Source organism: Rhinolophus sinicus, chromosome 12, assembly GCF_057876585.1.
Source record: "Rhinolophus sinicus isolate RSI-liver-muscle chromosome 12, RSI-T2T, whole genome shotgun sequence".
NCBI lineage: Eukaryota > Metazoa > Chordata > Mammalia > Chiroptera > Rhinolophidae > Rhinolophus > Rhinolophus sinicus.
Window position 1 is genome coordinate 40,156,140 of NC_142512.1, and position 27,996 is coordinate 40,184,135.

A 27,996-nucleotide genomic window follows, 5' to 3' on the forward strand; every position below is an offset into this window, starting at 1 on the left:
GCAAGAAAAAGAGTCGAGAGGAGGTTCAAACTGGTTTGGTGGCCTTGGTTCCGAGTTCAGGGCGTCTCCTCCCCTCTCCACCTCTAGAGAACGGTTCTTCTCAAAGCCGCCGCTTCTCGGGGACTCGGGGATCCCTAACTGGGGGCACCGCCCCTCCTCTCCTGCCCAGGATTTCCGCTGCCTTCCCTGGAGTTGGCCTGTGAGTTAGGAGGATAGCACTGCGTCTTTCCCCGATGGCTGGGATAGCAACGCAAACTCCAGGACAGTGTCCACGCGCTGCCCAGTCTGACGTGTCACACACTGGTCCTAGAGCTCACACTCCAGTACTCCAGCCACTCGACAGCCCTCCTTCTTATGTCTTAAATCGTCTTATTGCCTTTCTTCAAGCTTTACCTCCAGCCCGCATTCACTTCGCCCACCTCTTTCTACTGTGGCAAACACCGGTTCCTCCCAGAGACCCTGCTTGGACGTCTCCCCGTGAAAACATCGACACCGGCCCGCATGGCCCCTGAGCAACCTTTACCTGATAACTGGCAGTGGTGGGAGTGTGCCTGTCTCCAAGACCAGACCTGCACCCCTTCAGTGCCAGGAGCGTGTCCCTCAGGGTGCAGCATAGACCGGATACCTACGAGGGTCGCCCTAATTCCTAAATGAACTGTGGGCAGCAGAGCTGGACTGGAGCATTTTCAGATTGGCTTCTTTCACTTAGTAATATGCATTTAAGTGTCCTCCATGTCTTTTCATGGCTTAATAGCTTATTTCCTTTTAGCACTGAATAATAGTCCATCCTCTGGATGAGCCATGGTTTATTCATCTATTCACCTACTGGTGTCCTTACGTTCTTGAAAAGAGCCTTTATCTTTTAGAAATAGATACTGAACTTTTTGTATATGAAATGATGTCTGGGATTTGCTTCAAAACACCACAGGAAAAGGAAGCAAGTGGGGACAGAGATGAAACAAAGTTGCCAAGAGTTCATAACTCTTGAAGTTGTGGAGTAGGTACACGGGGATCATAGTACTGTTCTATCTCTCTCGTGTACTTTTTAAGTTTTCCATAATAAAAAGTCATTTTTTAAAGAATAACACCCAGACACACATTACCTCCTGATGATTCCCTATCCTCTGCAAGAAGGGCTGAAACTCAGGTGTCAGCATCTCCCTTTCCAATCGTACATAGTTTTTCTGTCAACAAGAGTCCAACTTTTTGGCACCACATTCAAACGCTTCCTGTTTGGGGCTCCCATCTCACCCCTGCCCCTCTGTCATTTCCTCCACTCCAGCCACACAGGACTTCTCCCCATTCTTGGAACAGGCTTCATTCATGAAGCAGCAGCTCTGCCAACTGGCTCCCATTAGCCTTCAGCTTCCAGCTTCCAGCTTCCAGGACAGTCTCACGGTCTTGGCTAGCTCTGCAGCTCCAAAACCAAGCGCAGAACGGGGCAAACAGTAGGGGGCCATTCAATTCCTGCTGAATATATTTGGTGAATTGAATTTTCCCTGCTCATGAGAAGGCAGCCCTAAGGTCCCTGGGAAGTTTTGGGGTAAAAACGGAGGAAGTGGGATGGAGAAGACAAAGATGAAGGGGACCCTCCAGGCTCCCAGTCGATGGCACCATCTAGGTCTAGGCACTGATGCTCAGCAACTCCAGCTGTAGCCACCAGAGGGCAGTACGAGCCCACATACCACCACCACCTCAGCTCCCTCATCCGCAGGGTCAGTCACCCCACAAAAGAAGTATTGTGATCCATTTAACAGATGAAGAAACCATGGCTCAGACCCCTGTTCACTCCTTCAGTAAGCACTTTGGCCCAGTTGATGGATGTCTGCCACAGCCCAAGGCTGCCCAGAAGACCCAGTTGGGATCTCCCCAGTGGTGTCCTTTAGTCTAGTTCCACCCCCCCCCCCCAATGCTGCTGCTGCTGCACTGACCTGAGAGGTCAGCAGAACAGAGACCCTCGGCCTCCTGCCCTCCCTAATACGTACATACATCCTCATCCCTGCTGGACCAAAAAGAAGGCGGGAGGAGGCACAGGACTCACTGGGCTATGAAGCCAGGCACCCCCCCCACCAGAACCATGAACCTGGGCACAGTCGCTCTGATGCCCAGCCTTGGGCCGTACACACCAGGCTCAGGCAACCTTCCCTGGCCTGACCTTGGAAAAAAGTTACCTGGGACAGGGTACCTCATGGCAAGAGCCCCTGAGAGTCAGTGCCAGGGATCTGGGGAGCACCAGAACTATTTTCTGCATCAAACTGGGGAGCAGGACAGAGGGGGTGCCCTGGGGGGGGGAAGGTGAGACTCCCCCCACACACACACACACACCTGCTTGTCTCCTGCAGGCCTTATAGGAGCCCTCCTCCCTCTCCTGGCCCTCTTGCCCTCCAACACCTGGGCTCCTCCACCCCGCAGGGCCCCCTCTTTCCTTTATTCCCCTCCTGGCCAGACTCCTGGGGCACTGAGCCCCTCTGAGCCTTTCCCCTGACCTAGGGCGAGGACATGAAATGCCCTGGGGACCTGAGCCCTTCAGCCTGCTGCTGTTTTCTAGGACCCCCTGCTGGCCGGGACAGGGACGGGAGGGAAGCAAGGAGAGGGGGTGGACCAGAGTGATGGTGAAGGGTGGGGGCTCCCGCAGGGGTGGCCAAGGTCCTAGGGAGAGGGCCAATTCCTCTACTCTGACCCCGCCACGCTCTCTCCTACCTGAAGGCTCTTGTCCTCGTGGAACACCCCCCACCCCCAGCCCACACCCCTCAGGCTCACTCTTTCTCACCTCTGGCTCTTGCTGTGAATGAGGTTGGCCTCCTCTGGGAAGCCCCCTTGCTCCCAGACCTACAGGGGCGCCTGCCTTCTCCTGGCATGCTCTCCTGCCTCTCACTGTTCTCCGTGTAAGATTTTGTTACTTATGAGATGATTGTTTAAATAACAGGGAGGGCAGTCTCTGTGTGCCCACCCCTGCATCCTTAGGACTAATAATTACACTGGGCACTCAGTGTTTGTTGAGTGAACACAACGGATTTTCCTGATGAGTCTGGGTGTGTGAGGGGGAGTGACCCCTAAAGGCTCTGGAGAGGGCTGAGCTGCCTGGTCAGGGTGAGGGCTCTGGGCTCCTGGACCAGTGCTCCATGATCCCAAGCATAGGTGAGCCCCACGTGGAGGCCTCCCGGGGGCACGTGTTGGGAGGGGGGTTATTCCAGCAAGGACAGGTGCCTCAGAGCCTCAGTGAGACCCCTAGCACAGTCACCTCCCCCCACTTCTCACTTAGAGCCCTTCAGCCCAGCCCCTACTCGCTTCTTCCAGGGACCAGAGGTGGAGGCCTAAGTGAGGAACAGAGCTGTGTCCCTTGGGTAGGTAGGTCACAGGGCCAGCCCTGACCTGGGAGGTTCTGCGGGAAGCAACTGGGGATGGAGGGAGGGGACCCACAGCTCCCACAGTGTCCAGCCTGAGGGGCAGGCAACGGTGGTGAAACTGGAATGATGTTCTTTGGGCCTCGGTCTTTCTGAGCTGCCTCCAGCCTCAGGAAAAAGACTGAGCCCCTCACTCCCTGACTTCTGTCCTGAGTCAGCAGCTCCTTCTGATCCTTGGGTCCATGTCCAGACTCTGAGCTCTTTCTGGGACAATTCATGGGGTTGGAGGGCAGGGGGTATGGGGGGAAATGCACATTCACTGAGCCCTGACTAGGTCCATGCTTTGTATGTGTGATGTCATTTTTATCATCACTGGAAGGATTTTATAGATGAGAAACAGGCCCAGAGAGGTCTACTGACTTATCCAAGGCCACACAGCCAGGAAATATCAGGGAGATAGGATCACAGAGTTTGCCTTACCAAGAGCCCATGTGCTGTCACTGGCCCACACTGTCTCCCAGGTCAGGGAGGGGGCTAGGGAATCTGTACCCTCCCCCACCCTGGGGCTGGCTTTGCTCATCGGACTTCCTTCCATAAAACAGTAGTTAGAAGCCCATTGCTAGATCTTATATGTATTAATCTAATGTATTAATGCTCATATATTACCTTATCATACGTTTTAAAATACTTGAATCACCATATTTCAGTATAATAGGTTTATAATATATATATGATCGGTTCCCTTTACAACCTTATGTATTTTGTCTTAGGCATTTAAAAACATTATTCTGAGAAAGGGCCCACAGACTTCCCCAGACTGCCAAAGGTGCCTGTGGCACAAAAATGGTTGAAGACCCTTGGGTTAAAGAAACAAACGCACTGAAGCATTTATGGGTGATGTGGCACAATGTCTGATTTGGCTTAAAGAGACTTAAAATGAGGCTGCAGATGAAACAAGGACAGAAGGCTAATAACTATTGGAGCTGGGTGATGGGCACATGGGAATTTTTTGTTCTCCTATCTGCTTTTATGTATGACCACACATTTTCCAATAGAAAGCTCTTACAGATGTTTTCAAACATGAGCAAGTGACCAGATAATATTCCTTAAATGTAGATAAACAAAAAGGTTATAAATCACCTGTAATTCTGTGACTACCCAGAGTAACAACTATTGACTTTGCCAATATATACTTCTAGTTTTGTTTTGTTTTGCTCTCAGCACCCATTCAACAAGGGAGAGCCTTTGCAGAGAGTAAGATCTCTCTGAACCTCAATGCTCCTCATCTGTAAAATGGGGATAACGAATCAAAGTCCTGCTTAGGAGAGACTTTGTGGCCAGGAGTGCAGCAAGGAAAGGGAAACATTTAACACGCTATGTAGCAGGTGTTCAGCAGGTGGTTACAAGGGTCACCCCTCAAGACCAGAAACAGGTGGCTCTGGGGGAGTCCAGGGGGAAGAGAGTCTCATCCCCTTCCCTCAGAGGATGAAGAACAAAGAGCAAGGACATGTTTTAAATTTTTTTTAGTGTAAGGCTTACTTTAGTAACTTATTCTTAATAACTTATTTATAATTGATGGACTGTCTTTAAGAGCAGCTTTAGGTTCACAGGGAACTCCTTATTTTAATAACTTATTGAAATGTTGGATTCTGCTCCCCATCCTGGTTTGTCACCATTTCTAGGGGCCTTGGTTCTGCCATGGAGAAAGTAACCCTCCGTTGCCATCAGTGTGGCACCTGTGCTAGGTCTGTGTCTATCTCCCCTGGTGGTGTTGATACCAAGGAAGAGAGGTTGGCCAGTCAGCTCCTTTGCTAAAACTCATACATTCAGATCTTCTGCTGCCTCCCTCCCACACGGAGCCTACCTAAAAGGATGAGGTTGGTCGGGCCTCATTCCTAGCTGCTGCAGACACGACTGGTGGTCTGCCCGTCTCATGTCCCCTTCCATTCTACTATCAGAACCCTGATTTTTATCAAGGGGGAAACGTGCAGCTAAAATATTCTCAATTTCCCAGCTTCCCATGCAATCAGGGAGGGTCATGTGACAGTTTCCAACAAATGCCAATATTTTCCTGGGGTGATGTCTTATGAAAAACAAAAAGGCAGAGACTTTCTGGGAAAAAGCCTCTCACCCTTTCCTGTCTTCCTGCCTGGAATCCCTGAGCTTTATTTCATTCTCACATTCAGTAGGTGAAGCAGGTATTATCCCCATTATACAGACGAGGAAATTGAGGTTCAGAGAAGTGAATTGACATTCTCAAGAATACAGGGCTCAGACAGCTCCGACATGAAAACTGGAAGACGCAGCCAATTCACGCTATTGATTAACTTGCCTTAAGTTTCCCTTTTTGGCCAGGCTACCAGGCAGCTCAACACCTAACATGCAGTTGTCAGGGCGAGTATTAACCCTTCACATGGGTTCTTTGCTTCCCCTTCCTTTCCGGTGTCCTCATTGCCTGTATGAAATTAGAGAGAGCAATCCTTCTCTGTCAGCTGTCTTGAGTCCTCTTTTAGAAAGACTGGTCAGGAGGAGTAGGGGGGAATCTTTCACTGGCCTCTCCAGATCTTCACTCTGCTCTGGGCAGCAGGAGACAACACGAATGGATCATATCAATGGGCTCTCTAGTTTCCGTTTGGGTTTGATCAACAGGGAGCACAGGTGGGAAGTGAGATCACAGCCTCCCCTTGTCAGGGTCCTGTCCCCAAGAAGCACTCCCTCCCTCCCTCCCTGCCCAAGGCCACTATAATTAGCCCAAGGTACTTCCCTCTCCCTTACTATTTCCTGTACCTGTCCACACCTTTGTAAACTGTCTCTTTACCAAATTCTCAAATCACCCAAGTTGAGTGTTTCCTGCCAGGGTCCTGTCATGGGCCGAATGTCTGTATTCCCCGCAAATTCATATGTTGAATTCCTAGCCCCCATTGTGATGGTATTTGGAGGTGGGGCCTTTGGGACATAGGTTTAGATGAGGTCACGAGGGGGGACCCTCATGATGGGATGAGTGCCCTTAGAAGACAAAGAGATCTCACTCTCTCCAGGAACGGGTACTGAGGAAAAGCCACATGAGACACAGCCAGAAGGCAGCCATCTACATGCCAAGAAGTGGGCTGTCACCAGACACTGAATCTGCTGGCACCTTGTTCTTGGGCTTCCAGCCTCCAGAACGATGAGAAATGTCTGTTTTAAGTCAGCAGACTGCTGTAATTTATTATAGCAGCCCAAGCAGACTAAGTTAGACAGGCCCTGAACGCAGAGTCCAGAGAACGTTAAAAGATCTCTGAAAACTGCCGTTGTGCCCCCTTCTCCCACAGCTCCCCTCAGCAGAGCTGGGCTCGGTCTCGCCACCTCCTGCCTGCACCTTACAGCTCCCTCCTCAATGAGGTCCCTGCCCCACCCCCAGCACATCCATCCAGTACCATGAAGCCTCCATTAACTAGGCCGTGGCCGCCCTCCACTGCCTGAGCTCCAGGCAAGTGTAGAAATGAGGCAACAGGTGTGGCCAAGGTTCCCCAGGTTCTCAGGCTTGGCAGGTGTGTTGCAACTAGCAATCCCCAGGAAGGAGAAATTGGGGATGTGGGTGGGGGTGGGGGACCAGCACATAAGCTGATAGTTACACCAATGTGGCGACTGAAATGATAGCCACGCCCAGGGCATTATGGAACAGAGAAGGGGCAGCAGCTCAGGATGGGAGGTTATGGAGGAGGTGCTGCTGCAGTGAGGGCTGAGCTGGACCCCAATGGGTGAGCAGGTGAGGGCATTCCACACAGAGGGAACAGCAAAGATCAGGAGGCCAGAAACAATGTGCAGGATGTTGGCTGAGGAGACAGAGGGAGGGGGGTAAGGGGTTGGGGTGGGTCCAGTGCAGACCAGAGGGGCCTGGACTCTAAGCCATAGGCCCCAGGGAGTGTTACACCCCAGAGAAAGCCACCAATGTACATTCAGGCTGCATGGGGGCAGGGCAGGGCAGGGCTAGAGGCTGGGGCCAGGAAGGAGGAGGCCCATTGGACAGGAGTAAGGCCTGGTGTCCCTGAAGGTCATCTCTTTGCCCCTCCTAGCCGCCCAAGGTTCCAAGTTGGAGCCCTGTGAGCGCGTACGAATTAACTCAGTTCCACCTCCTCAGACACGCTATTCTCCCAACTTCCCTCTCTCCATGTCTTTCCCATACACTAGGTGGCCATGAGGACACTCGGATCCAGCCAAGGAGGTCATGAGGTTGCAAAGGGAACCCCCATCTCCCCATCCCACGCCCCCAAACAGCCTCCATTGGATCTCTGTGTTAGTTTTATTTTCATTGCTTTGGTCTATACAAAAAACCAATAACCAAAAACATAAAGCGATAATAATAAAACTCTCCGCAGGGACCACCCCCAGCCCCCACACCCATGTGAAGGAGGTGGGGTGGGGGTTGAAACAGGAAGGGGAAGAAAAGCCCCTCACCACACACCAGAGGGGTCAGCCAAGGGCACTTCTGGGGTCAGCTAGGGCAGTTGTGTGGGTGGGATGGGGGGGTGCAAGGGAGTGCTTCTCAGAGCTCCCCCAGGGATGGGCCAAAACCAACTAGGGAGAGAAGCAGGCAGGGTCCTGGAACGGGGGGCTCACTCTCCACATCTCTGCCCCTCCCCCTGGACAGTCCCTGAACTTTTCAAGAGGAGCTTTGGATTCTGAGGCTTTGGGCCTTGAACCTGGGTGCTGGAGACCCTGGGGGCTCAGGACAGTTGGTTGGGTGAAGTTCAGTGAGAAAATCAGACCCAGAGAAGGAACCAAAGCCCTGTGGGGCCCAGGCGGCTGGAGACAGGCAGCCAGGGCAGGGAAGAGGGCGCTGCTGGGGAAACAGAATCTAAAGCTTTAGTGCCAGGGCCACAGGGTTGGGGAGTGGGTATCAAGCCCTGGACCCACAGCCCAGAACAGAAAAGCAGGAGCAGATCACCGTCCCAAGAAAGACCCTATGGAGGTACAGGGTTCGGCAGGAAGTCACGGCCTGGTCCCCCAGGCTCAGGCACTTTTCTGTCTCGCCCCTTCGTCTGTACAGAGAGCCTCTCAGATGAGGAACCGCACCTGGGGGTGGGGCAGACACAGAGGGAGGGGTCAGGGAAGGTCTGGGTCCCTAGAAGCCTGTGCCATGCCGGTCACCTGCCCACCACCCACAGACGGGGCAGGACTTCCCGTCCCCAGCAAAGATGACAGAATAAGACAGGCCAAGGCACGCCTTCCTTGGGGGAGTTCCATAGCGGAAGGCCCCAGACTCATTCCCCCCAAAAAAGGAGCCAGGGTTTCAACAGAAACACGAGAGGGCCTCCATGAGACAGAGCTTCTAGAGGGAAGGGAAAGCGTGTGTCAGCAGCCCACAGGCAGGAGGGAGACTGCAAAGCGGGAGGTGTCGTACTGGGCTGGAGCCAGCTAGGCTAGCATGTGGTCCGCGGTGGGGTAGGGGGGCCGGAGGCCATCGCTGTAGGTATCCATGGGATAGTCCCCATCCATATCCATGTGCATCTCCATGGGGTCCAGGGGCATGTCACTCGAGTACATGGGGCGGTAGGTGGCATCCATGTCTGGGGAGAAGAAGGGGGACTCTGTCCAGGGTCTGCAGGCCACCCCAAGGGGTGTCTGGACAGCCCTCAGTTACCTCCTCTACTTCTGCCCATCTGCAGTGGGCCTGCCCTCCTTCCCTGAGCTCCCTCTTCCGGGGACCTGGGCAGAGTGCGTGTGGATACCACACAGCAGCTGCCACTGGTTCTTTGGCCCTGGACACACAACGCCTCTCCCTCCCTCACACCCACAAACTCACCCCGACCCCCAACTCGCCAGGGTCCTGAGAACACTGGACACACTTACCATCTGCATAGGGTTCATTGATGGGGATCATGCTCTGGGCCTGAGGAAGGAAGACAGAGAGAAACATTGGGGGAGGGAGAAGGGTGGAAAACGCCTGCGGCCAGCTAGAGATGCTTCTATAAAGGGAGCCAGGGGAAAGGTGAAGACCCCTTGAGGGATGAACTCCTCTCCTCAGGTGCCTCCCCAGAGCGGAGGGTCCCACCATTCATGCTTGGGGGAACCCACAGAACTAAAGCAGCCCTGGGGAGGGGAGGGGAAGCGTGAGGGCTGGAGAATGCATGCTGGGAGCTGCTTTTGTGCAAGTTAGAAAAAAGCGCCTCTGCCTCAACACTTTGTATTAGTTTGGACAAAATAAAATTGCCATTTTGGTAAGTCAAAAACAGATAGATGGTTCAACCTACTACTTCCATCTCCTGAGAACTGTCATAAATGATCCAATTATAAAATAAAAATCTATGAAGTTGACATGATGGTAGGAGCCCCTGAAAAAGTGCTGTCCTTGTGCAGTGTGCAACTTGCACAACCGTGTGTTGCAGCCCCGCCCGGGATACTCACAGCCTCCCAGGCAGCTGGGTCATGCTTGAAGAGGGAGTTGGTGAGCTCCACAGACACACGCTTACGGTAATCTGGGTTCTTGTCCTCAGAGATGCGGAACAAGACGGCCGCAGCATAGGTGGCTGTTCAGAGAGGAAAGGAAAGGCCAGTCAGGGATTTACCTCTATCCTGGCTTGGGGAACAAGGCCCAGCCGCCTCCCTCTTGCCCTCGCCTCTACCTGTGCCCTCATTGTGTGAGTGCAGTAGCTCCATGAGGGGGGACGAGGCCCCCTCAGCATCAATGGCATCAGCTGCCTCTTTGTCCTGGGCCAGCTCGCACAGCACCCCAGCGGCCACACGCTGGATATTCTCCACAGATGAGTACAGGAGCTGCGGAGAGGGGGTGCCGTGGGGGTAAGGCAGGTGGGCAACACACTGTAGAGCCCTGCCCATCTCTGCCTCCCCTTTCTGAATTTAACCCAAGCTCATACGAGAAAGTATGAAAAGTCTAAGAAAAGTATGAAGAAACAGAAGAGAAAGCCAGGTACAATTTCCCACCCAGGCAGACATAGCATCTGTTAACACATTGGCATATTGCCGCTGGATTTTTGTCGGATATATATATATATATATATATATATTCCTTTTTTTATCCGACATTATAGCATAAAGCATTTTCCTACATTAAAACACTTCCTAAAAATCTATGAGTTCATATTAATACTCAAGGAAAAAAGAGAATGCGACAAAGGAAAACAACAACCACACCACATCGATCACCAAACCCATGGCTGCCAACCTTCCGCTTTCAGCCATGTGGGTAAACAGGGGTTGGGGGGGGACCTGTCCTGCCCACCTGCCCCAGACTTACCTGCACAAACAGGGGGATGGTGTTAAGCCGGAAGATCTCCATGCGGTTCATGGGGTCCCGGGCGAGGATGTGCAGGGCTCCAGTGCAGCCCTCCACAATCTCTTCCATCCTCACGCCATCCTGCACAAGAGGAGGCATTGGGGCACCGCAACAGGGGCCCCTTGCCATGGCCACACTCCCCACGACACTGACAAACCGCGCTGGTCCTTAGAGAGGCGTCAGGTGTAACTTGCCTCCCCGTGTACACACTCACGTGCACACACCTTCACACAGAGGACACCGTGACCCCCAGGCGGGGCAGTGACTGGCACCGCCAGCTCACTTACTGTGTAGGGCTGCTGTGTGCCTGCCGCCACGTGGCGCTGGGCATCCTGGTGTGCCTTGACCAGCAGCTGGACGAGGCGGGGAATGACCGCTGCTTCCTGCAGTGGGGCATGGTTGGCTGGGCACAGGGCCAGATTCCTGATCAGGCCGATGGTTGCCTGGCAAGAAAATGGACAACAATCGGGGGCATTTCTCGGGTGTCGGGAGGATCCCAATTTCCCAGCATCATCTCTTCCTCCCCTATCATCATCTCTCTGTCCCCCAGGCTGGACCAGGACATGCTGGCAGATCCCCAGAGAATGAGATCGCTTCAGCCCATGTCCCTTGTTCCACAGGATGTGTGAGTTCTCATGTCTCACTCTAACAGTCCCTGCTAAAATGACATCCCATTCTAGAACATTCTGCCAGCTCCCATACCCTGACCCTCACCCCGTCTCCTCTCCCCCACCCCCAATAGAAAACACAGTTGTCCTTGCAAACTTCCCACTTGGATGATGCTCATATAGGAATCAACCCCCGGGAGGACGGACGTCTCCTCCCCAGGGTCCCCTGACTCCCAGAGTCCCTTGGGGTCTTACAAAACAATTTATCATCTCATTTGATCCTCAAAACAAGAAGCCAGAGGGGCAAGGATAAAAATCATGTGAGAAATGAGGGTGTGAGCACAGGCTGGATGAGATGCCAAGGTCACTTTTCACATAGCTGCTGGGTCAGGGAGGCAAGTCCTTTCCCCACCTTGGGCTTGCAGCATGCACCAAGCCCAAGAAGGTGCCACGAGCTGCCTTCTTTTTCTCATTATGGACTCTTTAAAAATTCAATGTATATAATCACTTAGAGTCATTCTTACCTGTACTGTTAAATAGTCTAAAACTTAGCCAATGCCAGCTGTGTCTCCCAAGGCAGCCTCCTGAGAAGGCTGCACCCCTTTCACAGCCTGGACTCTCTATGGCAGACACCACGCATCCCCCAGAATCCTTTCTATCTTTTTGTCTTGTTAGCATCCCTCCTGTGTTTTGGCATGGCCTTCTGACCCATGACCACTGCTAGCCTCTTTGCATCTAGATGTGGCCAAATGACCCAGTTCCAGGGTGTGGGCTAAAGCGAGACGTCCGCTTTCTGGTTGCTGCTAGTTTTCCCACGTCCCTCGGGCTAGAACGCATCTGGGGGGACGAGGCCGTTCAATCATCGGTGTGAGAACAATACTCACCCAGACCGTCTGGTGTAAGAAGTGAGCTCCCCGAAAGCAGCACCACCTGGGAGCTCATCAGAAACGCAGACTCACCCTACACCCAGACCTACCAACCAGAACACGCAGCTTCATGAGACCACCCAGGTGGTCATGTGCATATTAAACTTTGAAGCTCTGTCTGTGGGGAGGGCTGCTACGAGAAAGATTCTGAGTTTCAGGAGCAGAGGTGCTGAAGTCTAAACCATTCCACAAGAGAGGAATACACGTCTGTCTTTTTGGAGCCTCTCTGTTACAGCAGCCCTGCCTGTACCGATCCAGCCCCTAATCCTGACTGCAGAGCGCTCCTCTGGCCCCCACTTAACACCCGTTGCAGCAGCGGCTGTACCTTGACCAGTGGCCACTGGTTGGGCTGGTTGAGCAGCTTGACAATGGCTGGGATGCCGTAGTTGAGGCGCACGGAGTTCTGGGCCATCTCAGCCTCCGGGTGGCGGCTGGTGAGATGGCGCAGGGCGCAGACAGCTGGCTCTGTGATGTCATCCTTGTCACCAGCACGCAGGATGGCGTGGATGAGAGCCTCCACGCCGCTGTTCTGGGTCACCAGCGTCTTGTTCTTGCTGTTGTTACACGTCAGGTTAGACAGAGTGCCCGTGGCACAGGTGAGGACGTTGACGTCATCCACACTCAGCTGGTTCACCAGAATCTTCAGCACGCTCTCCAGGCCCTCCTGGGGTCGGGGGAAGGCAGTGGAGAGTGAGCGAGAATCCCAACAGCAAAGGTCTCCCACACGTGTCCAAGGAGGGCGAGATGGCTTTCCTTGGCGGTAGGTCAGACGCCCACGCGGCTGACATGCGATGGGCTCTGCCTGTGTGCCTAAGAACCTTCATCCCCCAATCCTGCTAATGCCTGGGAGAGGGCAGCGCTCTCCCATGGGGCAACTGAGGCTCAGAGAGCTTGCCCTCAGACCGCAGCTAGTGGTAAGATGGGAGGGTGAGGCAGCTGCAGAGGTGGACCCAGGCCTGAATGTCTTGCTCACCTGCTTGGTGGCCACGTCTGACAGGTTACGCAGGGTCCAGAGGCAGTTCTGCACAAGACGGGGGCTGTTGCTCGTCAGGTGTTTGCCCAGAGCCTGCATCCCACCTGCAGTGGGGGACAGGGGTCACGTCAGCCACAGGGAAGCATAGCTGACCAAGCTTGGCCGCTAGACAGAGCCCCCGCCCCAGCCCTCCTGGCCACGTGGGCCACCCTCACAGGCTGTAACACTCACCAGCCTCCACAATGGCGGGCTTATTGCTGGGACACACAGACAACACCTTGAGCACACGGCTGGTGGTCCAGAGCAGCTTCTCGTAACTATAGTTGCGCATGATCTGTACAAGGGCCTGGGGTCCTCCATTGGCCAAGATGATGAGCTGTGGGGAGAGGAGAACGAGTATGAGACACACAGGGACTATGACGAGGCACAACGAAGGAAGAGGCGGCTGACGGAACTGCCATTACTGAGCTTCAGCTAAAACCTGAATAACTTTTGTGATTAAGTAATCCAAAACCTTGAAAAAATGATAATACATAATGTGGGCAAGGATGTGGTGAAACTGTCCTAACAAGTATTGCCACTGATGGCGTTGTAAATAATACAATCCTTTTGGAAAGCAGTCTGGCAATTGGGGTAAAAACCTAGAAATAATAAAAACCCTTAGGCCTACTAACGAAAAATTTCTACTTTCAGGAAAGCTGTGTGCCCAGAGATGTTCATTACAGAATTGTTTATAAAAGTGGAAAATTGGGAGCAATCCAGATGCTCTCTCTCAGAATAAAGTCTGAGGCCTCCACTTAATGAAATGCTATTTATCACTATAGGAGATGATTTCAGGACAATACAGCAAACAAAGATTTTTAAAATGTCATTTAGAAAACAGATGGAAAGTTATACATTTGCTAGTGCTACAGCTACATACAAATATGCCAACAGGATAGCACTGGAGGACGCACCCTGAGATAAGGATGATTGTGTGCAGCTAATAACTTTTTTCTTTTATTTATCCTCAAAATGGTCAGTTATCTGATGAAACATGTACAAGTGCACATACAATATATATTTAAACTAAAAAGGGTGAGGAGGCCGCGACCTGAGGCTGGAGCTGGACAGAGGTGATGTAATGGTGAGCTGTGGGTCTTGGTTTGGGATGGGGAGGGGCCCACCTTGCTCTCCTGGTTGCCGTAGGCCAGGAGCTGCAGGCAGTCGGTGGTGATAGCCAGGAACTTGGGATTGTTCTTGTTGAGCAGAGGCACCATCTTCTGCAGCCCGTCCGCCAGGCGCACCGCCATCTTGGCGCCCTCTTGGTAGAGCAGCAGGTTGTGCAGCGTGGTAATGGCGTAGAACAGGACCGACTCCACGGGGGAGCTGGGGTGGAGGGCGGGGGGTTAGTGTGGGTCGGGTCCCAGGGGCCTGGCCTAAGTGTGGGCCACCTCCCCCAGGAAGCCTCCTCTAGTACCTGCACCCCCACGGAAACAGCCCTTTGTTAAAATCGCATCATTCCTTGAGCCCAGCCTTACTCCAATGCACAAAGCACACAGCATCTCTCCTCTCCCCACTGGGACCATGACACCCCTTGCTCCTGGGCTTCCAGCCTGGTGCTGAGCACACAGTAGGTCCCCTCAATATCTGTCCCTACTGAGTAACTAGCATGTGGAAGGCCACGTGCTACAGAGGCCCTGCAAGAGGCTCAGAGGGAAATAAGATTAATATCTCCACTCGCAGGCAACTCATAGCCTCATACAGGGCTGAGGAAAATGGCTACTCACTTTGCAAGGCCGGAAAGATAAAGGTGGCAAGGGACTTTGCACATGCTGTTCCTTCTGCTTGGAATACTCTTCCTTTCATGTACAAGCGCCAAACTCCACTTATTCATCAACCCCCAGCCATTAGAATGAACAGCTTCTCAAGAGGTCTGAGCAATCTCAGACACATCTTGGCCCTAGCCTATTCTGTAGCTTCATAACTAACCCTCTAGTTACAGGAGCAGCTAAGTACCAAAACTGGGAGTGGTTCTACGCCTGGCACATAGTAGGTGCTCCATAAACGTTGTATGGAAGCCCAGAGAAAGGAAGGGGAGGCCCAAGTGAGACAGGACCCAGGCCCTGCAGTGAGTCAGGGTGGGTACCTGAGCATGCGGACCAGGGCGGGAATGCCCCCCGACTTGAAGATGGCAAGCAGCCCCTCACGGTGGTGGGAGAGGTTGTGCAGAATACTGGTGGTGCAGCGAGCAGTGTCCAGGTCGCTGGTGTTCTGCATGGTGCGCACGACAGCCGCCACCAGCTGGGGCGAGCCCATCAGCGCCCGCCGCGACGCCTCCTTCTTAGACAGCTGGTTCACGATCATGGCTGCCTTGGTCACCACCACCTGGTGGGTGGAGGGAAGATATAAAGAAGTAAGCAGATAGGCCAGGTCCAGCTGCCACTGTGAGAAGGAGGGGCCAGGAGACTACTTCACAAAGCTCAGAGGGACCCAGGTCAGACTCTTCCTGCTACTGGGGCTCTGGGTCAGTGACCTCCTTCCATCCCGGGTAGGGCCCCTTCTGTGACACCCGCCTTCTGCCCTCCCTGCCTGCCCCCTCCCAGGTAGGTTCCTCACGGACCGGGTCCTCATCATTGAGCAGCTTGGTGAGCTCAGGCAGGGCCCGGGTGGCCAGCTCAGCGTCGTCCTGGTAGTTGATAAGATGTACAATGGCCGACTTGAGCAGCTGGGACGGCTCTGCCAGCCGCTGCAGGTTGGTGGTCTGCCCCTCCACCTGGGTGGCCAGCAGTAGCGAGCTGTCCTCGCCTGTCATACCAGGACACATGGCTTCCCGCACCCGCTTCGCTCTGGCTGTTGTGGACATCTGGTACTCCAGGTCACCTGGGGGCCAATGGGCAGGGACTGAGCTGCAGACAGCAGGCAACGGGGAACGTGGCTGCACAAACAGCCCAGCTGGATTCTCCGGGCTGCCTCCCAACCCGACCAAAGCGCACCACTTGCAGTTCTGCCTCTAACCAGTGACCCTAAAGAGGTCACCATCACCTCAGCTACATCATTTGTAAAATGGGGCACCACCTGTTCTGTCCACCATAGGGAATTCTTATGAGAATTAAATGAGATAATAGTTGGCAAATGCTCTGAAAAGAAAGGACTCAGGTGCCTGGCACATCTCACCACAAAAATGTTAGTGATTATTGTTATTAATAGGAATAGCTAACATTTTTTGAGTAGTTATGTATCTGGCTGAATTAAGCACTTTTCTTATATTTTCACATTTAATCTCACAACAACCTTACAAGATAAGTATTATTATCTCCACTTAACATATAGGTTATAAGAATCCAAGCTAGAATCTAAACGCAGACAACCTGACTCCAGAGCCCAAAGCCTGATTCTGTATCCCTCCCTTAACAACCAGGTGGGGGTAGGATGAGACAACCTGGGTCTCTTCAACCCTGAAATTTCATGATTCTAATTATACCTTCATCATCCCCAAAGGAGGCAACTCTCCCATTATATGGGCAGGCAAATCGAGGCCCAGAGGCAGTAAATCAAAGTGAAAGTCAAGAAGGTGGGTTTCAGAAAGCAGCAGGTGGGTTCTCAGCTCAGACTCCAGGTTCCCCTGCAGTTCTCACCTTGGGTGGACCTGGGAGTCTGACAAATAGGTACCCAGGCTTCCCAGGCAGCCCTGCCCTGGCCACTGTCCCAATGCCCTGAGGAAAGGGAGGCAGAGGTTCCACCCTCCAATTAGTCAGGGAGGAGGAAACGGCTACGTAGCTTTCCCACCTGGGTGCTGGCAGGGCATCCCTATCCCTAAGCACCTGAACTGGGTCGGTCACTCCACCATCTGGCCTTGGCCCATTTCCATGTCAGCATGTTCCACATACAGGCATCATCTCCTCCCTGCCCACACCAGCAGCCCTCAGGCTTGAGAACTGCACCTCCTCTACCAGACTCGGGATTCCCTGAAGGCTGGAGCTCTGCCTCCCCGTCACACTTGAGGGTCCTGGAATACAAGGACTGATTTCCCTGCAGTCCATGGATTCCCTGAGGGCAATAGTGACACCTCTTCATCATACCGCAAGTTCGTGCAAGGCAAGAACTGTGCCTCTTCCTTCAGACTGGTGGGCAGGGTCTCTGCCTCCCCTCCACACTAGAGGTTCAGAGAAGAGGAATCTGCCTCCTTCCCAGATGCGGGCATCCTGAAGCAGCTGTGTATCTTCCCTCAGACTGGGCGGGTCTCTAAGAACAAGAGCTGTGCCTCCCCCCTCAGGCTGGGAGCCCCCTAAAGTCTGCCTCCTTTTACCTCCCGCCAGGGCCCAGCCTGGTTTTCTGCTGGAATATTCCCATGGAATAGTCCCCAGGGCTCCCCACCTTGGCTCTGGGGCGCCCCCTGGGTGTAGGTGGTGGTCTTCTTGAGTGTGTACTGGCGCCCACAGGCGTCATCCTCCTCCATGAGGCCCTTGCTGCTGACCGAGGGTACACAGGTGTGGGCGCCTGAGTGGATGCCTGAGTCATAGGTGTATGTCTGTTGCCACTCGGTCACCTTGATGGGCTGTTCGATCAAGTTCATCACCTCCATGGTGGCTGTTGGGGCACAAAAAGAAGGAGCAGGAAATGAGCTGGCCTCTCATCACCAGGCCCTGCCCATCACCCATTCCCCCACCTCCGCCCCACGGGCCCCGGTGGGCTGTAGTAGAGGGAATGGGGGGAAGAAGGGTCAGGGAAGGATACCCCTATGTGAGCCTTAGGTTTGCATCTCTGACCTCCAGCTAGGGTGGGGTAAACTCCATGGAGCGCAGGGCAGCAAAGAGCCAGATGCCCCAACCCAGCTCTAGGCTCCCTCACCTTGCTGACCCTTCCCAACACTCCCAGAGCAGAAGGCACTCAGGGCCTCTAGCAGCTTCTGGGATCCCACAGACCCATGCCCATCCACTGGGGCTCCCTGGGAAAGGCTGCAGAGGTGATGCACTAACTGGTTGGTCAGACAGGGAAGTGGTCAGACAGGTTTCTCTGGGGAGCCTGGGAGGCTGCCAGGAGCAGTCAGAGGCGCCCAGGAGCAGTCAGAGGCGCCCAGGATCTCAGAGACTCTAGGATCTCACTTTCCTGCAGGTGGGACAGGATCACAGGTGGCCCCAGAAGTTCAGGCCCTAAGAACCCCATCTCTATAGCACCCCAACTCCTGGAAGCCTTTCCCAGAATTCTGAGTCCCACTGACAGTTTCAAATTTCAGCCACATACTACTGAGGCAATTTGCCTGTCTACTGAGACTCAGTGTCCCCATCTGCAAAATGGGGTAGCACCAACTCCTTCACAGGTTGCTGTGAGGACCATATTTATAAAGGACCCAGCATGGTGCCTGGCTCATAACAGGTACTGATGTTGGTGGCCGTGGCTGTGTATCAGCACCTCTCCCCCAGCAGGTATTTGCTTACCTCCTAGCCTCCTCGAACCCAGACTAGGGATAAAGAGTGAGGCAGGCCTCAGGGTGGTCACTGCCACTCAGGCACCCCTCCCTCTCTCTGTAGAGACTTGGGCCACTTAGGGTTGGTGAAGAGGTAGGCCCTACTCTGTACCAGGGAGGTTAATGCCCACCTGCTCTGTCTAGGTCCCTGTCTTGGGAGCTGACCTCTGGAGCCTAGCGTTGGGGGGGGGGGATAGGCAAGGGGAGCTGAGCTCCAGTGAGGGCCGCCCTTGTGCATTTCACTAATGCCGCCATCCTCACAAGCGGGTTTTGAAGCACATGCTCTGTTCGCCCATTCACAGATGTGGAAACTGAGGCTCCACCAGGTGAGGTAGCATAGCAGAGAGCCAGGGCCAGGCACAGGTGTGAGTGACACCCAAGTCTGCGGCCTTTGCACACCCAGTGTGGCCTCAGACTGCAAGCAGACCCGGGCTGGTCCATCCATGAGGCTGTGCAGCACCCAGAGCTTCAAACCCCTGTTGGGGACCAGATGAGGACAAGGGTGGGGTGGCTGGTGCAGCCTGGCCCCACCCCAGGAACAAAGATCACCAGGGATGTGTCTTCCCAGTGAGGCGCCAGGTACCACCCTCATGCATGACAAATGGTCCTTCAGGTCTTGCTGCCTTTTATGGCAACACCTGGCTCCTCCCCTGCCCCTGAGCACACCTGGAACAGGCAGAGGCAGCAGCCAGACCAGTTTCCAGCCTCATTCCCCTCCTCCCATCACCCCAGTGACTCAGAGTTTCGGGCTGATAAACAGAAGCAGGCCCAGAACACCAGACGGGCGGCTTGGTGCCACCAGATGTGCCAGCTGCTTCCCAGGCACTGACCAAGTGTGACTATTTCAGGAAGAGCGTCCCCCCTCCCGCCCCCACCCTAACCACACTCCGCCCAGCACTCCTGCCTTCCCTGGAGAGAGAGAGAGAGAACGTGGGAGAGTGGGAGAAGAAAGCCTGTCACAGAGCCACCCCCGGGGAGGAGCAAGCACTGGAGAAGGAAGGTAAAACTGCATCAGGAAATACAGCTGCATTAACCCTCGAAATGCCACTTAGCCAGGCAGAGGGCTGAGTGGACATCTGGACTCTGAGTCTCCGTCAGATCCACTCAGGATGAACTGAATATCTCCAGCCCTGGTCAGTAAAAACACTCCACCTTTGGAGCCAGGAAAAGCCCCTCCCCAGCAGAGACAACTGCCTATCCCTGGTGCTTCCAGCCAGAGGCACACAAGCCTCACCCAGGAGCACAGGGACCATTGCCCTCCATGTCCAAAGGGACCACCAAGGTCAAGGCTGACCACACGATGTGCATTTCTTCAGCAGTTCCCTCACCACCCCCAGCAGCCCAGGCCTGGAGCCAAGGAAAGCTGAGGGCTGGACAGCTGCCGGGTGGGGTGGGGGAGTGAAGAGAGGCCTCCCGGAGATCAGAGGATCCCTGGGGGGGGGGGTCCAGCTGCCTTTACTATCAAATGAATCTCATGCCTCCCTCAAAGCAACCCTGGCAGGCATTTTATTATTCCTAATTTTTAGGTGAGGAAACTGAGGCTCCTCCAAATTGAGAAAATGGGGGCGTTCTGCTCAAATCCAGGCCTGCCTCCCAGCAGACCAGCCTCGAGCCACTAAAAAGGGCTGCTCCCCTGGTTCCTAACTGGGGATCCAGGGAAAGAGGGACCCCCTGGGGTCAAGAAGAGAGGGTCAGACACGCAAGTGCAGAGGAGAGTGGGGGAGGGGCAGGGGGACATGGGCGGAGCCGAGCCCCCTCACTAAGGGGAGAAGTGGCAGGTGAGGCCAAGCAATGCTCACAGTTGGAGGCAGGGCACCAGCTGGGAAATCAGGAGTCCCAGGTTCTAGTCCCAGCTCCACCACAAACTTGCTGGGTGTCCTTGGGCGATCAGTTCCCTTCTCTGTGCTTCATTTACAGAAAGGGTGGCCCAGGTGATCTCAGAAGAATGTTGACGTGTAAGATTCTAGGAATAAGGAGCCAGGATTTCCACACCGGACAAGAGAAGGCTGAGGGTGGGCAGAATTGGAAAGCAGTTCAGAGAGGACACACCAGCACTCTTCTTGAGGAAAGGATCAGGGAGAGAGCTATTCCTGCAATAGGAGGGCTAGAAAGTAGTGAGACCTCAGGCAGCATTGTCAACCAGCCCACATGTCTCCCCACCCACTCCCCAGGAGGACCAGGGAAATTCTCCCACAAGAAATAAAAATGCTGTTTTTGCAGTTCCCAGGGTGGAGGGGGCCGCACCCAGGATGGTCTCGTCCCTCTCCATCCTGGACCTGGAGCAAGACCTGCCCCAATGCCCCTGGACAGAGCCAGGATGGAAGTAGGAGAGACAGACGTGGGCCCTGCCCATGCGCCCTGGACAGAGACGGGCAGAGCCAGACACAGGGCGGTTTTCTGAGTTGAATGGGGGGCCTTTGTTTAGCAGCACGCTCTATTCTTGGCAACACAGGAGGAAGAGGCCAGCTCAGCTCAGATAGGGTGGGGTGGGAGACAGCACAGGGGACAGGAAGAGAAGACAGGGCCCAGGAAAGGGTGTGCAAAGGACCTTTCCCCCAAGAGTCCACACTGAGGAGGAATCTGCGATCAAGCAATGAGGCTGCTTTGGGCATACTCTGCCCTTCATTCCTGATCAGCAGGGTCAACCCAGTGGGCTGGCACTGGGTACCCTAAATCTAAAACTGTCCCGCCAGAGTGTGGCCCAGCCCTGACATTAAAAATAACTCCCACCAGAGCTACATCAGCCTCCTGGCCCCGCCAGTATCCACCACCAGGGATGGGGTGGGCTGGGCTGCAGGATGCCAAGTGCTAGTGAGACACCTGGAAACAAGGACAGGAATAGGCCGCCCAAGGGGCGTGCTGGAACCACGCTCAGAAACACTGCACTAGGGGACTAGAAGAGCAGGCTGGGCAGGGCCCCTGGAGGTTCCTTGGGCCAGAGGCCAGCACCCTGTGCAGGCTCAGACCTCCGGCTCATACAGTGACAGAGACGTGAGCTGTAGACAGGGTGGGAGAGCATGGGAGTCAGGGGAGGGGCTCCAGCCTCACCACTAACTGGCTGTGTGCCCTTGGGCACGTCACTCCATTCTTTAAGTCTCATCTATAACGTGGAGGTGATTATGCCACTCTTTTCTTGAGACCGTGGTGTGGACTGAACACAACCCTGACTGTAGAAGACCTCTGTGGACAGGAAGGCCTAGGCAAGCATCCTTCTATTAAGGAAACCAAGAAATGGCAGAGAAGGAAGCCAGCGGATGGGCCTGGCAAGGTGGCCAGCAGCCAGCCTGCTTTTTGGGACCCAGGACACGACCCGGGCTGCCTTTCCTGAGCCCTTGGATAAGGACTAGGAGGGGCACTGCTCCCAGGCCTAAGCCAGAGTCCCCGGAGTAGGGTGGGACACGCCTGGGGAAGAGGTATTACATCCAGGTCCTGGGACGGGAGGCCAGGTGGTGACACTGTGCTACCCCCTCCCCAGTCACATGTGCTGCCTTCTGCAGCCGGGTGGTCAGACCTGGTCAGGCCAGTCAGGCGTGGACATTCCCCACATAGCAGCCCCAGGGGAGAGGCTAGGCTCAGCAGGGTCACCAGCTCCCACCCTTCCCCATTCTGTCTCTGGCTCCAAATGAGATTTGGCCAGCAGTACCAATGGAAACAGACTCTAGAAAAGTACAGAGACAGACATGACTTCTTCCCTTGAGAGCCCTGACTCCCCCATCAGGTTGGGGCTTCCCAACGAGGCCTCTCCCCTCAGACTGGCAGTTCCAGGAGCAAACCCCCAGCTGACTAGAGGTTCCTGGGTAGAGACTGTAGTCTCCTCCATCAGATTGGTCATTCCAAGTGGGCAGAGATTAAGCAAGTGTTAGGTATGACCAGGGCCCTGGGGATAGAAGACAGAAGCCCATCCTGAGCTTCTGGAGGAAAATCCTCACTTCCGGCCTGGAGGACACCCAAGCAGTGGCCCAAGGACTGGCTGGGAATGGGGGAAGCTTGGGTCAGGCTGCCCAGCTGCTGTTTGTTTTCTTCCTTCTGGGCTCCTTCCCAAAGCAAACACAGCAGGGTGGGAAAATGAAGGGGACTTGGAGGAGAGGGAAATGCAGGGCCAGGTGGCTTGACCCCAGGGAACCTCTGGGCTCCCCCAGAGAGGGCTCCAGCTGGAACTCCGTTGCCTTCTGGTGACCCTGTGTGGGCAAAATCCCAAACCGCCAGATGACCCCAAACCAGGACACTCCTGAGAATGGAAAAACACTTCACCCAGCCTCAGGAAACAACCGCAAAGGACTAACATGTTGGTGACGTATCTCAATACACAAGTGCCCACTGCCCCCCACCCAACCCACCGCAGGTAGCTTGGGCAGCTGCTACCCCAGCTGGTGTCCACTCCTCAGGGGTGGTTCCCCAAGGTTTCATGCTGCAGGGATGGCTGCCTAGCTCTCTCCTGAAAGAGCAGGGAAGACCCAACCGTTCCCTATTTGCTGGAGAAAACGAGAATTTGGATAAAGGTTTGGCTAAAATTTGGTATTATATACAGAGTATGAAATCATCAAGATTGAGGTTAAGAAACAAGAAGGTGCTAAGAAAAGAGACGGTCAAGAAATATTCATGGTAGTTGCCTCGATGGTATAGGAATGTGTGATTTTATGGGTGATTTGTTTTCTTCCCTGTGATCAGATATTACTGTTTCAATCCAGAGGGACAGGAGCCCCACCTCCTCCTCACCCCCAAACAAGCAGCATATTGAGTGCCCAGACCAGGTCCCAGCTCTCTCCCCTGGCTGCCACTCCTCAGAGATAAGAATCCACAAGACTCCACAGTCTCCACAATGAGGAGAGAAAGCAAACCTGTTAACGCACACTTTGCAGGTCACAGAAAGCTGAGCTTCCTGCCTTGAGGGCTCCCAAAGGCTGAGGTGCCAATAGGCTTAGCAAAGGGGAGTGGCAGCGAGCTTTCTCTTCAGGCCCAGCCAAGGAAGTTGCTGGAAACTGGGGCAGTCCATGCCCCTCAGACCTCCACCAGATTCAACCATGTCCCAGGAGAGAGGCCTCCCGGTGTCCCTTGCAGGGACACAAACCCCAACGACCTGCTCCAGCCACACTGCTCTTTCTCTTCACATGGGTGACTGGGCCAGCTGGCGGCTCATGGATACCTGCCCCTCTCATGGCCAGGTCACTCTTCTCCCAAAAGACACATGACTGGTTGCTTCCCCAGGGACTCCAGCAGACCTCAGACTTACCCCAAAGGGTACTGACTGCTGGGGCAGGATGGCCCTCCCCCAGCTCAGGGACAGCGCCCTGCTTCATCCTCTTCAGAGAAGAGTCACCTCTAAGCTTCCATCTCTCCCTTTTATTCTTCAACTCAAGATCTCATCTCCAGCACAGAGCAAGGCCTTCCTCCTGTAGCCTCCATTCCTTCCATAAAGCATCAGTCCCAAAACCTCGCATGTCCTCAGGGGTGACAGAAAACAGCAAGCCCCTCACCTTCTTTATAGCTAACAGCCCCCTGCATTCATTCTCTTTCCCTTCTCTGTCATGTCAAGGTTCTTTGGCCTTCTCTTCTCCGGGACCAATACTCCCCATGTTTGGGGTCCTCTCCTGCCCGCAAGGGATCCGGAAGACCAATGCTGACAGGCATTTCCCATACAGCCCCCATTTCCCAGGCCCGTTCTGGTATCAGATGCTCAGTTGGCAGAGGTGCCAGAGCCTGGCAGATCTGAGAAGACAGTGACACCAACCCTTCCTTCAAGGAACAAGGCTCTGGCTGACCCCACTCTTCACCAGAAAGGCCCTCCCCAGCAGCACACAAGCCCTACTGCCAGCCCCCAGTCCCCAAACAGAAGACAGCCAGCTCCCCTCCCTGCCAAGAGCAGTCTGGCACCACTGCTGGGTACAGTCCAGCAGGACATCAGCCCGGTCCTTAATCTGACTCTCATTTCTCTCCACTCTCCAGGGAGCAGCCCCCCCCCCCCCATCTTGGCAGAGGCCCAGTCCCCAGCAGAGCAGGTGACTCCCACTTCCTATACAGGGACAAGTCCAGAACAACCCATGGTTCTGCCCACTCAGCCAGGAGGCAGCAGCTTTGACCCCTGCCCTCTCCTGTCCCCACTTCTCCACACGTCCGCTACAGTCCCTAGCTTTGGGGAGAGAGAATCCCCTCTCCCAGGAACTAAAAACCAAACCCCAGGGGAGGTTTCAGAGGACTGGAGGCTAGGACGAGTCACCCCCACCTGACAAACCTGCACCCACCTTCACCACCCACACATACCTTCTTGGGCCCTTCTGAATTCTCTTCTCCCCAAACTCCCAAGCAGAAGCTCTCAAAAAGGAGTGGCAGAAAAACTCTTCCTAGAGCCACAGTGGGGTGACACAGCAGGTTGGGCTCTGGGCTTGGAACCAGAGGACCTAAATGCCAGACCCTGCTTGGGTCTCGCTGTGCAAACTTGGGCAAGTTACTTATCTTCCCGGAGTTTCAATTTCCTCATCTGTAGAATGGGGTAATGATAGCTGCCTCTAGGGCCAGTCATAAGGATTAAGTGAGAACAGTTAATGAAAGTGCTTGGTTATCTGTAGCGTCCTCCCTTGCTTAAGTTACCATTTATCAAGTACTTCTTGGGTAGGTGGGTATTATTCCCATTTTGCCAAGGAGGTCACTGGGGTGAAGTGACTTGACCAAGGCCACATAGGTAATGATTCAAACCCAGCTCAGTCGAAGCCCAAATCCCCATGCTCACAACCGCCACACTATAACAACTCTTCGGATAAACAGCCCTTCTGTTGATGAGTCCCTTCTCATTCTAAGATGGCTCTCTCCTGCCTCCCTCCCAGGCCAGCGAGTGACTTCCTCATGGGTCTCTCCCCCATGGGCTTCCAGGAGGCAAGCAGGCAGCAGCCCAGCTCTGACCTCCTTCATTCCTCCAGGCGACATTCTCAGAGCCTCAGACCTGGCAGCCCAAACAGAGGTTCCAAAGGGAATGGGGTGGGGCTGGAGGGTGCTGATGGGGCAGGTGGAAAGGGCTCCTATCACCCAAGCTGGGGCTTGATGGAGCAAGAAATGACTAATGGTATCCTACCGCCCCCCCTCCCCATCTAGTAGGCAGCCAGTTTTCACCAGGCACCTCCTAGAAATCCTTCCTCAGTATTATCTTTTCATCACAACCACAAACCAGATTAACTAAACGAATCATTTAATCAATGTAATTACGATGCCTTCCCCTCCTCCACTTTGGGGAAAGAAGAGGGAAAACAGGTTATTTTTGCCCAAATTCCATGCCCTTATGGCTCGTTGGAAGTAGTACACCCCGCCACTAGAGCAGAAGAGGGATGGGGAAGGAGCCTGATCCCTGGGGGTGTGGGGCACTCCATGGGGGTCCCCCCCACCCCCACTCTCCCATCTACAAACACAAACCAGGTAGTAGGATCTTCCCAAGTGAGTCAGGGCAAAGAGCCCTGATTGCCCCCAATCTTCCCTTCACCCCAGGACTGAGGGAGAACCTGGCTCTACATTCCCCATCTGTTCCCCAGAGAGGCTGGGCTCCAAGTCCCTGCAAAAAGATTGCACTTCAGATTTTTAAAAACCAGTGCTGAAAGCTGACGGAGATCACGAACTCTGGCCAGAGAAGGGCCTCTCAGAAAACGGGGGAGGGGGCACTAATTCAGCTCTGCCTGAAACCTTCCCCCCAAAAGCCTTCCTTTTGTCCCACTTTCCTCATCAAACTCTCAAAAGGGGGCAGGTGGAGAAAGGACAGCAAAAGCCTCCAGAAGGAACGCATCTTCAAAATCCAGAAATCAACTGGAAATCAAGGCCCATTGCTCCTCGCTTTTCGGCCCCAATTACCAGCCAGCTAAATAACGTGGAGAACGGGGTACGGGGGGGAAAGAAAGAACAGAACAATCGTTTCCCCCACCCACGTCATTAGGCCCGGCCCTGCCCCACCCCCATTCCTGGGGAGGGGGCAGAGCTTGGGAGAGAGTCACAAGCGCAGGCCTGAAGCGAGGGGGTGTGCTGGTCCCCGGAGGCAGGAAGAGAAGGAAGAAGCTGCTTCCCTTTTGGCCCACCCCCCTCATCCCGGCCCCCACCTTGGGCCGAGGGGCCCAGCAAACAGGATGGAGGTGGGGGCAGGGAGGACAGGGTCAGAGCGCAAGCACTGGCCCTGGCTCAGCTTGGCGGGCTGGGGGAGGGGGCTTTGCCCCAAGAAGGACCCCATCAACCCTGGGGTAAGCCCTGGGCAAGGAGGCAGGAAAACCCCCAGAGAGAGCTGCCGCGAATACCTCCTTTAGTAAAGTTTGTTTTGGGTGATTGTTTTTCCCGACAACAAGAGGTTAGAGAAGAGGGTAGTCCAGTTCCCATATCAACACTGGAAGCCATAGCTACTAGAAACTGGGCGACCCATGCACCCATACACAATCCCTCGGCCCAGACCCCAGTCCGGGACACGGGTGCGGAGCGCGGAGTCAGCTGGACGCGGGGCCGGCCCTGCACAGTCCCACTGTCATCCCATCCCACCTCCGCTGGTGAGCCCTAGCCTGTCACCCACCAGAGCAGAGGGTGGTGCCGCAGGTACCGTACCGACGAGACTCCGGGAGCTGGAGGACAGGGCCTCTGGGCTCCGTGTGCTCACCTGCTCAGCAGGTGGGGCCCGCGTCGCTGGGAAAATGTGCGTTCGGCCCCCACAGTTGGGCAAGCCGGGCGCAGACAATAGGGCCCCACCCAGGCCTGGGGGAGTAGAGAGGGAGGGAAAGCGAGGATGACGCGTGAGGTGGGGTGAGGGTGGCCCCAAAGAGACCAGCGGCAGCAAGTTTCCCAAACAGTAAATTCCTAACTAGAGTGCGCCCTGGGACGCAGACGGAGTAGGTCAAAGTCTCCCCCGCGAGAGAACCAGACAAGAGTCAGAGACGGCGTCGGGCGAGCTCTGCGGGCCCCGGGGGAGGCGTGACCCCGGAGGCACCTGCCCCGACCTCTCCCCGCCCTTCTCAGATCCCCAGCTCACCAAGCCCCAAGTGCACTCCGCGGGAGCCTCGCGCCCCTTCAGTCGCCGCGCCCAGGACCCCAGCGCGCCCCCTGCCGCCGGTGCAGGGTGGCGCTCTTTGGCTATCTCCTTCACCTGCCCTGAGACAGCGAGGATCGGCCTCTCAGCCGCTCGCCGCCTTTCCCTCGCCACAGCAATACTTGCCGCGATCGTCCGCACCTGCGTGTGGAGCCTGGCCGGACTGGTTAGGGGTAGGGCCGGGATGAGATCCGGCGCGGGCAGCGAACTGAGCTCGGCGCGCTCGGGCGGCGGCTGCTCCGGACTCTGGCCAAGGCAGCAACTCAGTAACTGAACAAAAGGCGAAGGAACCTGACAGCCAAGCCACGCCTCTCGCCCCCTCGAAGCTCCGCCCCTGAGGGAGACGCCCACCCGCTGAAGCGGTCTCACTGGCTGCCTCGCCTGAC

At 54.8% G+C, this 27,996-nt stretch overlaps 1 protein-coding gene across 6 annotated transcripts; it reads right to left on the reverse strand.

The window, feature by feature from the left end:
• Positions 1-7,612: 7,612 nt before the first annotated feature.
• Positions 7,613-27,910, reverse strand: JUP (junction plakoglobin). Of its 6 annotated transcripts, none has more exons than XM_019747776.3 (15): positions 27,752-27,910; positions 17,484-17,696; positions 15,730-15,989; positions 15,256-15,494; positions 14,294-14,495; positions 13,359-13,503; positions 13,128-13,231; positions 12,480-12,818; positions 10,908-11,063; positions 10,582-10,701; positions 9,950-10,100; positions 9,732-9,853; positions 9,177-9,216; positions 8,728-8,893; positions 7,613-8,399 (listed from the first exon to the last, which is right to left on the reverse strand). In XM_019747776.3, the coding sequence occupies exons 2-14, from the start codon at positions 17,689-17,691 to the stop codon at positions 8,742-8,744; spliced, it is 2,238 nt and encodes a 745-aa protein (XP_019603335.1). In that variant the 5' UTR covers positions 17,692-17,696; positions 27,752-27,910; the 3' UTR covers positions 7,613-8,399; positions 8,728-8,741. The 6 variants fall into 6 exon arrangements, with proteins under 6 accessions (XP_019603335.1, XP_019603336.1, XP_019603337.1 ...); XM_019747777.3 differs by having other exon boundaries at positions 17,484-17,699; positions 27,752-27,902; XM_019747778.3 differs by having other exon boundaries at positions 27,737-27,895.
• Between the last annotated feature and the right edge of the window lie 86 nt (positions 27,911-27,996).

What these genes read in the sequence shown, in the direction of transcription:
- JUP (XM_019747776.3), bottom strand. Translation starts at nt 17,691, where the DNA reads ATGGAGGTGATGAACTTGATCGAACAGCCCATCAAGGTGACCGAGTGG. An exon ending in GGGGGCGCCCCAGAGCCAAG is followed by an intron (nt 15,990 to 17,483) that starts GTGGGGAGCCCT and finishes ATTGGCCCCCAG; the next exon opens with GTGACCTGGAGTACCAGATG. An exon ending in CCATCCCCCTGTTTGTGCAG is followed by an intron (nt 10,101 to 10,581) that starts GTAAGTCTGGGG and finishes CCCTCTCCGCAG; the next exon opens with CTCCTGTACTCATCTGTGGA.